At 39.1% G+C, this 13,413-nt stretch overlaps 1 protein-coding gene across 5 annotated transcripts in view; it reads right to left on the bottom strand.

The window, feature by feature from the left end:
• The window catches only part of SH3BP5 (SH3 domain binding protein 5), a 117,666-nt gene that overhangs the window by 22,204 nt on the left and 82,049 nt on the right, over window positions 1-13,413 (bottom strand). For all 5 annotated transcript variants that reach the window (XM_087946132.1, XM_087946131.1, XM_026686220.2 and 2 more), the window contains 5 exons: window positions 11,440-11,604; window positions 10,460-10,590; window positions 3,679-3,721; window positions 2,540-2,759; window positions 386-643 (listed from right to left, as the gene is read on the bottom strand). In XM_087946132.1, the coding sequence (XP_087802258.1) occupies window positions 386-643; window positions 2,540-2,759; window positions 3,679-3,721; window positions 10,460-10,590; window positions 11,440-11,604 (817 nt within the window). The remainder of the gene's footprint in view (window positions 1-385; window positions 644-2,539; window positions 2,760-3,678; window positions 3,722-10,459; window positions 10,591-11,439; window positions 11,605-13,413) is intronic.

The following is a 13,413-nucleotide window of genomic DNA, read 5'->3' as shown; positions in this document are numbered from 1 at the left end:
TCTGCAAGCAATATAAATCCTTCCATTTCCCACTCCAGTCAAAGCTTGGATGAGAAGCAAAACATCTTCAAAGAAAAAACAAAGCAGTTGCCTCCTGTAAAAGCACCTTTGGGAGCTTAAATGGGAGCTTTATGCTTTTTAGTGCAGATCTGGCTGAGAAGTTGTATGTTACAAAATGCAGGGAAAGTTATCACTTTTCTTCAAAACTTCAAGATCATTTTGTTCTCTTCTCTAACTTTGTATCTACAGAATTCTTTTGAAACACAGCAACAAAATGGCATATACCCATTCCCAAAGTTATGTATCTCACATGTGCACTGTTTGCCCTTAGCCATTCTCTTATATCTATATTACATTGGTCTTTGTCTTCATCAATCTAACTTACCTCTTTCAATTTCACATTCAGGAGAGGATGCCCCACTACATTCACTGCGAGGTCCTAATAGAGGAAATGCACCAAATTCAGAGAGTGATACAGGGCTAGACAAATCCAAGCTTTTAGGTCGAGTCATTGGAAGAAACTGAGCTGGTATATCAAAAGGGCTTGTTGGACCAGAACTGAAACTAGATAGAGACTGAGTTTCAGAGTCTTCTTCAGACACAAAACTGCTGCAGTTGTCATCCTCAAATACTTCTGATGCAACTGTGAAAATGTTCAAAAAAATAATTAGCATTAATTAAAGAATGAACAAGCTTATAGGCCATCTCAATCACAACTAATTGAGCATAATACAATTCTTAACTTGGATCAAAACAAAATAAAATTCAGCATTGTTTTCCCATTTAGGACTTCTGTTCCCCTATCCCAAACCACTGCAATCAACTATTGTTTATTCTCAGCTATATATTGAGTACTACCCTGCTTCCCTTTAAAAAAAAAACCTATTCAAAAAATAAGACCTAGCATGTTTTCTGCTTGCACTATAAGCCCTACCCCCAAAATAAGCCCTACTTAAGAGCCTGCACAGTTGGCCAGCTGCCCATTCCATCTGGTTGCTTCTGGTATTGCGAGATGGGGTGGAGCTGCCCCACACACTGGCTTATCTCAGGGCCGCCACAGCCAGGCCATCCACACTGGAGACCTGTCTCACCTTGTGACCGTTGCACTGGCACATTGTTCAGCCTCCTCCATTGTGGCCATGAACAACTGGAAGAATATGGGGTCCTGCTGGACAGGGCTGTTAGAGTTGCCACCACGAGACAAGGCAGGTTTCCGGATGCGGGGCTGGCAGCGGGGGCCCTGGAGTAAACCAGTGTGGGACGCATGAGGCAGCCGCCTCACAACGGCAGCACTGGCACACCACAAGGTCTCCTGCCCCGCTGCAAGCAAGCAGAAGTGGCTCTCCCATACACGGGGAAAAATTAAGACACACCCAGCAAACAAGCCCTAGTGCTTATTTTGGGGTCCAAAAGAAAAGACCTCATTTTCGGGGAAACGGGTGTCACCTTTTGCCAAAATAAAAAAGGCAAAGTTTACTTTGACACAAGCTCTATTGTAAGTGACTTCATGAACTAGGTGGTAATATAAAATTGGTATGTGATTTCCCCCCCCCCAACCAATCACCAAAGGCCATTTAAAAAGTGAAAAGTAAGTCATCTGCATCCACACTCATGTTTATGTCCTGTCATTTTCCAAAGGAAAGGTTCAACTAGAGAATGATAAATACAAAAAGTCTGTATTAGCCATGTCCAGTGACCCAAGCCAGACTATAATGCCTGTTTTACAGAAAGAGCTCATGGTCTCCTAGTTTCTAACCTCATGCCTTAACCACTATAGCAATAGCACTTACTAATATACCAGTTCATAGTGCTTTACAGCCCTCCTTGTGGTTTACAGAGTCAGCATATTGCTCCCAACAATCTCGGTCCTCATTTTACTGACTTTGGAAGAATGGAGTCAACCTTGAGCCCATCAGGATCAAACTCCTAGCAGTGGGCAGAATTAGCTTGCAATATTGCATTCTAACCATTATGCCACTACGGCTCCTATGAAACCAATTCTTGTTTTCATAGATGGCTAAATATTTTTAATACTGGTTTTAAACCATATTCTGTGTGTTTTTTAAAAAACCTTTTTTAAACAAAGTCAACATTGAAAATAGAGTGGCAAAATTTTACTATTATTGCATCAATGTTGAGACTGCTGCTTGTCCTAATTTTCATGGTGCAATAATCTCTCCTGGGATTTCCAGCTTCCTGCTTTGTCCTATTTCTACCAAATCTGAGAAATTCCCATAAGGAAACACGTCCCCAAGGACTTTTATCAGATTCAAAATATGAGAAGCAACAGGCAGTTGCATAACAGAAAAAGTAAACACAGCACTTTCTTACAACAATCAATTTCAATCACACCTCAAAAAGAAATTTCAAAGTACCATGGCAATAGGAAAAAATGTTTGAAAAATTGAAAATCACTTTGGCACCGTTAATTAATTATCGGTTCCTTGACACCTGGTATTTTTTGACCAGTTCTTAGTTGCTGATACAACCTTTGAAAAAAATCAACATAGCCAAAACTATGCCTTTTTCTATTGCTTACTGGAAATATTATCTGAATCTAACTTGCATGTTGAAAAGTCTTCTGCTGAAATACTGTTGCCTTCAGCCCCAACACCACATCCTCTGGGCCCCATTGATGAAACTCGTCGCCTCTCATGAATCTCATCAGAGATCATCTCCAAGTTCTTCAAGGCTGTTTTGTATTCACCCTTTGCCAAAGCCAATTTTGCTTGCAGATCATCCACTATCTTCTTTAATTGCTAACGAAGCAGTCAAAAAGATTTCCTTACTCAAAGAAAAACTTCTAAACATCCATATGCAATAAATTGTGTTACTTTTTTGTTTTTGAGACAAAAAATATCAATTAAGTTCACATATTTCAAATGAAAGACTTGTATTTCATGCAAGTCCCCTCTGCTTCCCCATTAAGCTGTTCACCAAAATAATCAAGCTGTCACAATCATCAGATTTACTAGAATTTAACTCTTTTTTTGTTACACAATTGTCTGATCATTCAATCTAGCATATAGAATGAAGCATTCTAACTTTAAAACAACTCTACCCAATTTTAAGATCCTTCCATCAAACATGACAATCCAATAACTTTTGGGATAATTGATTATGGGAGTCCAACACTTAAGGAGGATACTAGTTAAAGAACCTCAGTAAAATATATTGTCTACGTTCTCCACACTACAAGGCAAATAATAGCAATGTTCTGAGGTGGGTGGCTGGAGGGAAGAAACTAGCCTTCTCTAGAGTCAACTGTCCTGTGAGAAGACTTAATACACTTCTTGATTTACATTATAATTAAACTTTGAAAAATCTGGTTCCTGTAAAGGTGGTATAAAATTAATTAGAACTAAATAAATATGCTAAATGCTGGGAATTTCCCTCAAATTCCAAAAGACAATACCTCCCATTTATACAGAATATTTTATATCTATAAAAGTTTGATCATTCTTAAAATGAGACAACAGTAACAAGTAAGGGTAGTGAGGATTTTTTTTCTATTGTTTTTTTTCAGAGTCAGATTGCTTTAAATAAGAAAAATCAGTAACTACCTAGTTGGGTAATGAAATATCTGCAAACAACCAAGCACAGAGATATCAAGGACTCCACAACTCAATCCAGAACTTCTATATTTACCTTCTATATAAAATAAATAAAAGGACATACCTCTAATTGTACATAATATTTTGCTTTGAGTTCAAAATAAGGCCTATAAGAATGGGAACATAGGATTATTACTGGTAGAAGAACAATGCACTCCCTTTTAATCCCCATCCAATCAGCTATCTACGATCGTTGATATAAAAAAATCTAGTCATCCTATCACTTCAATATGTGGAATTTGTTTATACAAAATATACCATAATACTGTGCTAGTGAATTTATATGACACTCCTACCTACCCAAAAACCCTAATAATTTCATTGGGCTTAGGTTGCACAATAAATAAATATACCTAAACTTAATCTATATCTGGCAGCACAAAGATTCTCAAATTGCTTAATAGAATAGCAAGAGTAAGAACAATGATGCTGATGAAAAGATAAAAGGCAGTCCACTATCAAGGCAAAGAGGAGTAAAACACTTAAGTTCAGAACATTCAGAAGTGATTCAAATAGACACTTAATTTATTGAACTGTGTGAAGGAGGAAGAATACAATAAGATTTGCAAGATTCTGTTATGATAGCCAGTCTTAATAAAAGTAGCTCTAGGCTTCTTGTGGAGTTGTCTTCTTGATCTAATAAAACCTGATCCACTGCCTGTTGCTCAGGATTGGCAGTCAGAATTCACCAATAAAAAAGCTGTTGCTGCTTTATCTTTTTCTGCTTGTAAAACTATAAAAGCAATAAACACTGCTCAGGCAGTCAGACATCTTTGCACTCTGCAAATGACTGGTCTTTGACTCCATCAGCTGGTGCCCAACCAGGGACATACCCCACCCACCCCCACCCCGTGGGGAGCAACAGCCAACATACTTACCATAATGTGCACCTCTGTCTTCCAGGATCTCTCAGTGGTAAGTATGGGTTGCAATCTATCTCAACACCAGCATAAACATGTACAGGAACTCCGATTCCTGTTACACAAGTCAGGCGTTACAGCGCCTGAGGCAGACATAAGCTGGTTGAGGAAGTAGGGAAACATTGTCCTTGGTATCCTGAGCACGGGATGCTCCAGTTGAGGGATTGGATAAAGATAGGGCATACTTTACATCCTGAACCCTGGGCTCCTGTCCAAATATTACATTGATGGTATCAATGCCATTAAGCAGTGGAAAAATTTGGTTCCAATGCTTCAGCAGGACAACAATTGACTACAAGCCCCCCGCCTGATTACGATCAGGTAAAAATTGTAACCCCAAAATCTTCTCCAATTGGACCTTCAGCTCCTTCTGAGGAGGCTAAATCTCTTTCTCCTTCACAGCCATTATACACTCCCATAAGGAAAAATTAGAGGAACAATTAGAAAAAGGGGGAGATTCAAGCTAGAAAGGGAACACATGCCCAGGGCAGAGACACAGTAACAATTTATTTAATTTTTTTATTTTTAATCCCTTTTGATTATTTAGTGCTTAAGGAGATAGAATAATGGGTGTAACTTTGAGTAAAAGTGAGAAGTTCACTAAAACAATTAGGAAGAATCCCAAATTGTAAATAGGCCTGAGTAGTCCTTTAGGGAAAAATACTTAGAGATTGGGAAGCCCCTCCATTGGGGCTGATCAAAGAAGATATGATTAATTTATGCTGTTATGTGTGGTAGAAAGAACTAAGAAAACAAGATGTTTATTGTTCTTTCAATCCAGGGTTTAGCAAATAATAAAAAAGGCTTTGCCTGTTTAAATGGAAATGTGATTTCTATTAAAAAATCTTAGATGTGCATATATAAAATGTGTGTGTGTGTGTGTGTGCGTGTGTGTGTGTGTGTGTGTGTATATATATACATACATACATACATACATACATACATACATACATACATACATACATATATAACCATTGGATGAAAGTACAATATAAATTTTTAAATAAAATTTGGAATAGCTCATACAAAATGATTGAATAAATAGTTTAGTCATGGATGATTAGTTTAGGCATGTATAATAATTGCATGCAGAATTGAATAGGATTGAATTGAAAAAAAATACCCTTAACCTGTGTATAGCCCCAATTGGGGTTGCTGCAGTTCAAAATAAAATAATTGTGACATGTTTGTCCAGCCAGAGAATTAAATTCGCTTTTTGGATTGGACTTAGAGCTGTGGGAAGCAGGTAGGGAAGCAGGTTAGGGCCCATTTGTGATTGGAACCGCTCCTTGATTTATCCCACTGCTCTGAGAACAAACTGCAGGTTGTCCAAAGGAAGAAAACATGAGACAAAACTCTCCAGGTCTGGAAATGTGTGTGAGAATGTGTCTATGTGTAATCATTTCCAGACCTGGAGGATAAGACCCTCTAATAACAAAATTATTTAGTACACAAAATTATTTAGACAATGGAGCTCATTGGCTCCCATAAAAGAATTGTAAGTATGCAAGCAGTCTGATTACAGTACAAATTTGTATGTTGATGGTAAAAAGTTGGTGTAAATGTCTGTGTTGACCCACATCCCAGATTAAAAGGAGAGTAAGAAATAGCTTGTGCAAGGAAATGAGAAAGGTCCCATGGAGAAATGTGTGTGATTTACTGGAGAGAGAGAATTATTTCCCCCAACACCCCCCCACTTCTTGTCCTTGCTGGTTGTTAATTTTTCTTTCTCTTGCTCAAGGACTTTTTGCCTTGAAAAAGCAAGAGAAGCAGGAAAAGGGGGGGGAGTGAGGCTTTTTGCTTGCTGTAACAATTTTTTCCCCTCTGCTTTGAGCTTTTGCCTGAGAAAGGTGGGGCTGGAAAATAACTTTTTAATAGGTTACACTGCTTGCACAGGTAGTTATTGCTGTAGAAATACTATTTCATATCATGATTTTTCTCAGCACTTCTGCAAACAAAAAAACCCTTAGATAGCTGGGCTGAGGTGGGCAGTTTGTCTAGAACATTATATTTGAAGGTGGCTCAGTTCCCAGTTTACAATGGAGCTCAGCTCAGCAAGGGAATCAAAATTCAAACAACCGTACTCTGTACATCCTCTTAATCCATATTTTGTTCAAAGCAGAGAATTGACACTAAAATTTGACTCAAAATACCCCTCCCTGAAGTGTAGGTTCTGTGATTGCATATGTCAGTGTGAGTGTGCATCACAAAATGACTTAGATTTTAAAGTTCCAGGGAAACTATTGGAGTTTTGGAGGGTTTACAACAAGAATGTGAAGAATGCATAACAACAGGAAAAATCACAAAAGGTATACAATGTGCTTTGCAAATAAGAAGTGGGGGAAGAAGAAATCAAAAATTGTTAGGGTAGAAACATGATTTGGGATCCTCTTTCTTTGTAATTTTTGATAAGTACAGTAAGGTGTAAATGGTGAAGTTGATTTTCAATTTTATTTTCAGAATAACTTTTCAGTGTGCTTTAACTGACTATGTAGGCTGTATTGTGTATCATTTGCCTAAAGATCCTCGGCTTGCTTGCTTAATGACTTCTTCCTTTTCTGTCCACCCACTACTTTCTCCTTCTCCATTGCCGCAAGCTCCTATTGTTTTTTCAGATGGCGGGCAAATGAGAGGAGCGATTGCTTACAAGGATCCTCATGATGACACCTGGAAAGTGTCCTACACTGCAGTACAATCCTCTCCACAAGATTCAGAATTATCTGCTGCAATTTTAGCTTTCCAAACCTTTTCTCAACAGCCTTTCAATTTAATCTCTGACTCTCATTATGTGTGTCAACTTATTTTTAATCTTCCAGGTGCTTATATCACGCCCAGGATTGAACCTAATCTCATGGCCTTGTTTTTAACTTTGCAGCGGCTGCTACAAGACAGAAAGCATTTATACTTTGTTTCTCACATACGCAGTCACTCACACCTTCCTGGCCTCTTCTGAAGGCAATAGTCATGCTGACGCTGTTGTTCATGTTTTACTTACTTTGTTTTCAGATCCTTTTTTCAGTCACTCTTTTTTCCATCAAAATGCTAGGGGGCTAGCACAAGCTTGCCATATTTCACTGAACCAAGCCAAGCAGATTGTTTCATCCTGTCCCCAATGTTCTGGGGCATCCCCCTCAGGGGACACAGGAGTTAATCCCCGTGGTTTCACCTCTAATCAACTCTGGCAAATGCATGTTACCCATGTTCCCTCTTTGGCTCCTTGGAAATATAGGAACAATTTGGGCCACTCCTCAACAAGGGGAAACTGCTAATCATGTTATTTCTCATGTTTTTTTGGCCATTACAGCCTTGGGCAAGCCCTCTTCTTTAAAAACTGATAACAAGCCAGCCTATTCTTCATTGGCCTTTCTGCAATTTTGTACAACCTGGAATATTGTTCTTACTCATGGTCTTCCCTATAATTCCACAGGTCAAGCCATCATGGAACATGCTAATTGGTCCTTTAAGGACTGCCTCCACAAACAAATAAAAAAGGAGGGAACTCGGGTCCCCAATTTGTTGTGGGTAACACAACAGGTTAAAAAAGTATTATTTACCTTAAATCAATTGAATGTTTCCATTCAAAATTCCATCACTTATTAGAGACATTTTCAACAGAAAACAAGCTTGTCTCCTCCTCTAGTATATTATCGGGCATTACCAGACAAAACATGGTTGGGGCAGCTTCCTTACTTGGGGTAAGGTTATGCTGCTGTGCTTGCTCCTACAGGACCGTCCTCCTATTGCGTCCGTCCAGCCAAGGATGTTGTGGCATCAGTCCCTGGATCTGGTCCCAGAAATGGCAAAGGTGACTCTACAGACGGCACAGCGTCCAGTCCGGTCTCGTCGTGCCAGTCATCCAGTGACATGGGGAGTTTAATTTTGCCCATGTTTGGCTACCGCAAGGATAGTTTTTGACATGTGGTCAAGAAACTTTTAATTATACTCCTGCTAATATTAGTGAAGTGAAGTGTTGCCTCAGCCGGCTGATTCCTGTTTTGCTTTCCAAACAACAAATTCACTCGAATAGTTCTTGACGTGAGCTAGATAGCACCTGTGACTCTGAAACAGCCTTACTTAATAAAGCGGAATATGTAGTGCTGGCTGTGTCTATGGTGGGCATGCCAGCACTTGCTGCTCGTGCTCACCTTAACATTAACTCTGTTGCATGTAATTTAGCAAAGACAATTAATGCTAGTTCTTCAGCTATCTCAGCAATCAACCATGAGATGCAAGCTTTGAGAAAGGCTATTTTACAAAATCGTGCTGCGGTTGATTATTCGCTTTTGCGCCAGCATTTGGGTTGTGAAACTTTGGATGGGCTATGTTGTTTTAATTTGTCTGATGAGTCACTAACCATCCAGCACCAGCTCAATATTTTAATTTGGCCTTGGATTTGAAAAGTGATAATTTAGGATCTTGGTGGGAAAGCTTTTGAGCTTGGTTGCCCACAGGCTAAATGGGAAATATTCTACGCTATTTCGTCATTATTTGTGCTATTTTAATTGGTGGGTGCTGCTTTTCTCAATGTCTCCCTTCCCTTTGCAACATATGTATCACAGCTTTTTGCCCCAAACCCCTCCCACACTGCCTCAGGGTCAGGTTTATGCCCTGTATAAGCAACTGCAAGGATGTTCCTCTCCTGATTATGATCCTTTTACTAACCCCTCTTATGATGATGCCTTGTCTAACAAAACAAAAAAGAGTGAGATGTAGAGATAGAGGTCCTGTAGGGGGCGCGAGCAGCATACTGCTGTGCTTCAAATACCTACATGATCCCAGTTCACATCACCAGAATGTTGCAGAACACTGTCCCTAGCTGGTACATGATCTCACCTGGCTAACATCACCACTTCCTTACTTGTATATTCTTAAGGATTGGCAGTCAGAATTCACCAATAAAAAGCTGTTGCTGCTTTATCTTTTTCTGCTTGTAAAAACTATATCAAAGCAATAAACACTACTCAGGCAGTCAGACATCTTTGCCCTCTGCAAATGACTGGTCTTTGACTCCATCAGCTCTGTTTTTGCTGGCAGAGGATTGCAGGAGGGTGTGGCAGCTGAAAGCAGAGCTTGGGAGCCCGCTTTTGCTGGCAGAGTGCTCAGGCCACCACAGGCACCCCCAATATGACCTGGCCATTGCCCACCCCAGCCCCCAGAGGTCAAACACAACCCTGATACGGTCCTCAATGAAATTGAGTTTGACGTCCCTATCCTAGAGGCTTCTGATCCAGAATCTGAAAGTACTTAGGTTAAATTGTTCCATTATTACAGTCTAGCAGAGACTGGAAAACAATGCTGTATTGTAACATAAAAACTACTAAAATAGTGAGGTGGTTTCATTTTACTAGCCTTAAGCAATAATCGTGCTGCTAATATAATTTGACTGAAATATTCTTTTAAACAATCCTGAAAGGTATTCCAAGCACAAGATAGTAGTAGCTCAAATTGATATATGAAGCACCAAATATCGATTCATCAAGCAGGTCTTTTTTACACTGGCTCAGCAATAATGTAGTTTTCCTGTGCTTTATCAGACAACTCTTTTAAAATAACATCTTAAGCCTCGTTGATGAAGCAAATCAATGATTAAGACTACTGGTCCAGATAACTGTTAATTCAGATTGACAGATGATTTTATGAAAAACTCTTTAAGCAAGACTTTTAATCCCTACTTGGCAATGTCACAGATAAATGACTTGCACTGAATCACACACTATACTGCTGAGCTATAACTCTTATGATTCCATAATATTTATTTCCTGTTCATAACTTCTGCATTTGTCTTGTATTAGGCATTTGGAAGGAGTGTGTGATTCAAGGCTGCCTTTGACATTTCCCATGGTTTCTCATGGTTCTATTTACACATGTTAGAAAAATAACTCAACAATTATAACATCATGTGATCCCTTGGAGATTTAAACTTACTTGGATTTGTTGATTGCCCTTTTCAGCTTTTTCTCCAACTGTTTCATTCTGCCAATGGCAGCATTGTATTTGGCTGCTGTTTCTTTATGTACAAGTTCACTTCTAGTTTTTGTCTGCTCTGCTTCCATAACCTTTTAAAAGCATGAAAATGTTTTTGATTTAAAGCTACTGTATGCAAAGCTTGCTTTGTTTTTAGTAACAATATTTCTCAAATATCTAAGTAATATCTGGCAAAATAGCACAACCACATAGAAAAAAGAGGGCTCAGTGGAATCTGAGTTGTAAATATAATTTATTAATGTTAGCAACATCACATTGGCTAAACTTCTGTCAGTGTTACAAAAATGCAAAAAATGAGAAACTTCCATGTAAATTAAAATCAATCACAGAATCATGGAATCACTAAATCTGAAGAATCTGTTTAGATTATTATGTCAAGGTCTTTCTTAAAAGGCAATGATTTTTTTTTAACATTGGCCATTTTCCTACTAAAAAAATGCTACTTTAATCATAAATAATGTCCAAAACTGATTAATTTAATCATAAATAATGTCCAAAATATTAAACAATGATTACAAATCAATCCACCTAGCTTTCTGAAGATAATCGTAATGCTTGGAAATGGAAAAAGAGAGAAAAGGATGACCGGCAGCAGGATGGATCCAGTTTTGGTCGCTATAGGTGAAAGACCTGAAGGAATAAGTTATGTGCCTTTAAATCAACATGTGTATTTGTGCAGTAGAGGCCCATTGTATATAATTTGTGGACAGATTCAGCCTATTACAAACCTGTAATTGCTTTACCTGTTTTAAAGTTAGAACAGTTACATGCAAATAATCTTGCTGCTTTTCTCCTAATATCTATGAATAAACTGTCCCTGAAGTAAGCGATAGAACCTGTGCAATATTGTGTAAAATATTAATTCTGTCTCTTTGCCTAAATGCTTAAAAATTTATAGGAAGAGTAGTAATAGAGCTTACCCGCTGGGTGGCATGATTGAGCATTTCTTGCCATGCAGAATCAAATTGACGTTTGTCATCTTCCAACAGCCTCTGTTCTGCAAGAGAAATGGTTTCCTTAGCAGCCCGTAGCACCTCTGTTGCTCTCTGAAAATCCTGTGTTGCTTTCTGAGCTTCTAGCTGAGCCTGCAATGAAAGATTAAATTAGTCTAATACTTTAGAAGGAAAGAGATAAATAATACCCAATGATTCCTTCTGATTTTCATTTTCTGATATTAAAATGTCAGTATTGACTATTTCTATTAATTGAAGGAATATATCCGGATTACATGCAACATTCCCCATCTCATAATAACATTAAACAGATTCATGTTGATCACAGCTTGCTTCAGTGTTGTTGTCTCCAAAAATGTATAACTTATTCTATAGTTTCACTTCAAAGAACAATTCATGTAGGATGCTATAAGTTAGGACTGAACCATCTTCCCTTCACATTTTGATGATGAAGTTCCTTTTCTTCTCTCTCAAAAAATATAAGAGCAAATCATGGCTACAAATTGCTTGCTCAGACAGTTTTGTTAATGTTTTTTTAAAAAATATAGCATTCAATTTTAAACCACCATTTTGCAACTATAAGTGCTAGCTAATTAACCATTTGAGGTTCCATTAACACAAAGACACATAGTATTTTTTCAAGATCATGTGCTCATTTACATAATCAAGTTTTGTTGCTAAGACACCACACTGAGTAAACAACACTTATTTTAAAACATCACTTTTCTAATAAATTAAAGGCAATATTTAAGTTAGCCCCTTTTAATAAACAATACAAAAAGCAATATGTCAGTGTTCCGAGTAATGCACCCATTCAAAGCAGAACTCCAAAGCAGTAGATTCCTCAAAGAACATGTTCACATCATATCGGCACAGCCAACTCTAAAAGTTTCCACAATTTTCACTTAATTAAAAGAGTAAAAAAAACCTCCCAAGTGTCATTAGTCACACTGTCCAATGAATATAGCTGGCAGGCTCCTGTCCTCCACCAGCCACCTGTTATGATGACCACAGGAAAACTTTTTGTGTTGACTGTTAGCTGGACTAACAGTCAACTAGCGTGGGGGTGGTGGTAAGTACACCGGCTTCATCCAAGGAGGAAAGTGGGGGGGGAGAGAAAAGGAAAGAAGGAAAGAGAAAGAGGAAGGGAAGGAAGGGAAGGAAAAGTGAACAAAATATGGATGTAGGGTGGGAGAGAGGGAAAAAGGAGAGGAAACAAACACCTGGCAGTTTCAGAGGATGCTTTCAAACAGCACAGCAATCCAGGGCTGGAAAGGACCTCAGAGGTCATGTAGTTCAACCCCCTGCTCCAGCAGGAGACCTTATGTCAACTGGGTTATTTTGGTGCCTCTAACAAAAAGGAGAAATTCCCAGAAAAGGGAAGGAGTTTGTTAGGCAAGGCTGCCATGCAGAGGAAGGCAGAGATAGTTCTCAACTTACAACAACAATTGAGCCCAAAATTGTAACAATTGAGTAGTTGCAGCTCTTAAGAGAGTCACACAACTGCTAAATGAATCCGGCTTCCCCGAATCTCCATTGCAAAGCAAGAAAGCTGTTCAGTGAGCTTTCACCCACCTCATGGCCAGTCTTGCTACCATTGTTAAGCAAGTAGTTGCAGCTCTTAAGTGAGTCATAAGTTGTTAAATGAATCCGGCTTCCTCGAATCTCCATTGCAAAGCAAGACATGGTCGTAAGTGAAGCCAGTTTCTCCAGGTCCCTGTCAAAGGTGGCTTTCAGAGCAGGAAGTGCAGCTGGGTGAGGAGGAGGTTGAGGCAGCATCCAAGCCAGAGGCCAATGGCCAAGGGTAGTATGCACATAGTGGAGGCTTCTGCCATCCAGGAGGGTTGGGTACATAGCCGGGTGGGCTTGCTATTCAACAGTGGTGCATCAGGCTCTGCTGTGGGCCCGGGCTTGACTAACCGACTGTGGTGGAGGAGGGCT

This window comes from Notechis scutatus, chromosome Z (assembly GCF_049901735.1).
Source record: "Notechis scutatus isolate UNSWTSFEM ecotype Mainland chromosome Z, rNotScu1.2, whole genome shotgun sequence".
Classification (NCBI taxonomy): Eukaryota; Metazoa; Chordata; class Lepidosauria; order Squamata; family Elapidae; genus Notechis; species Notechis scutatus.
The sequence above is the reverse complement of the archived record's forward strand: the minus strand, read 5'-3'. Positions and strand labels throughout refer to the sequence as shown.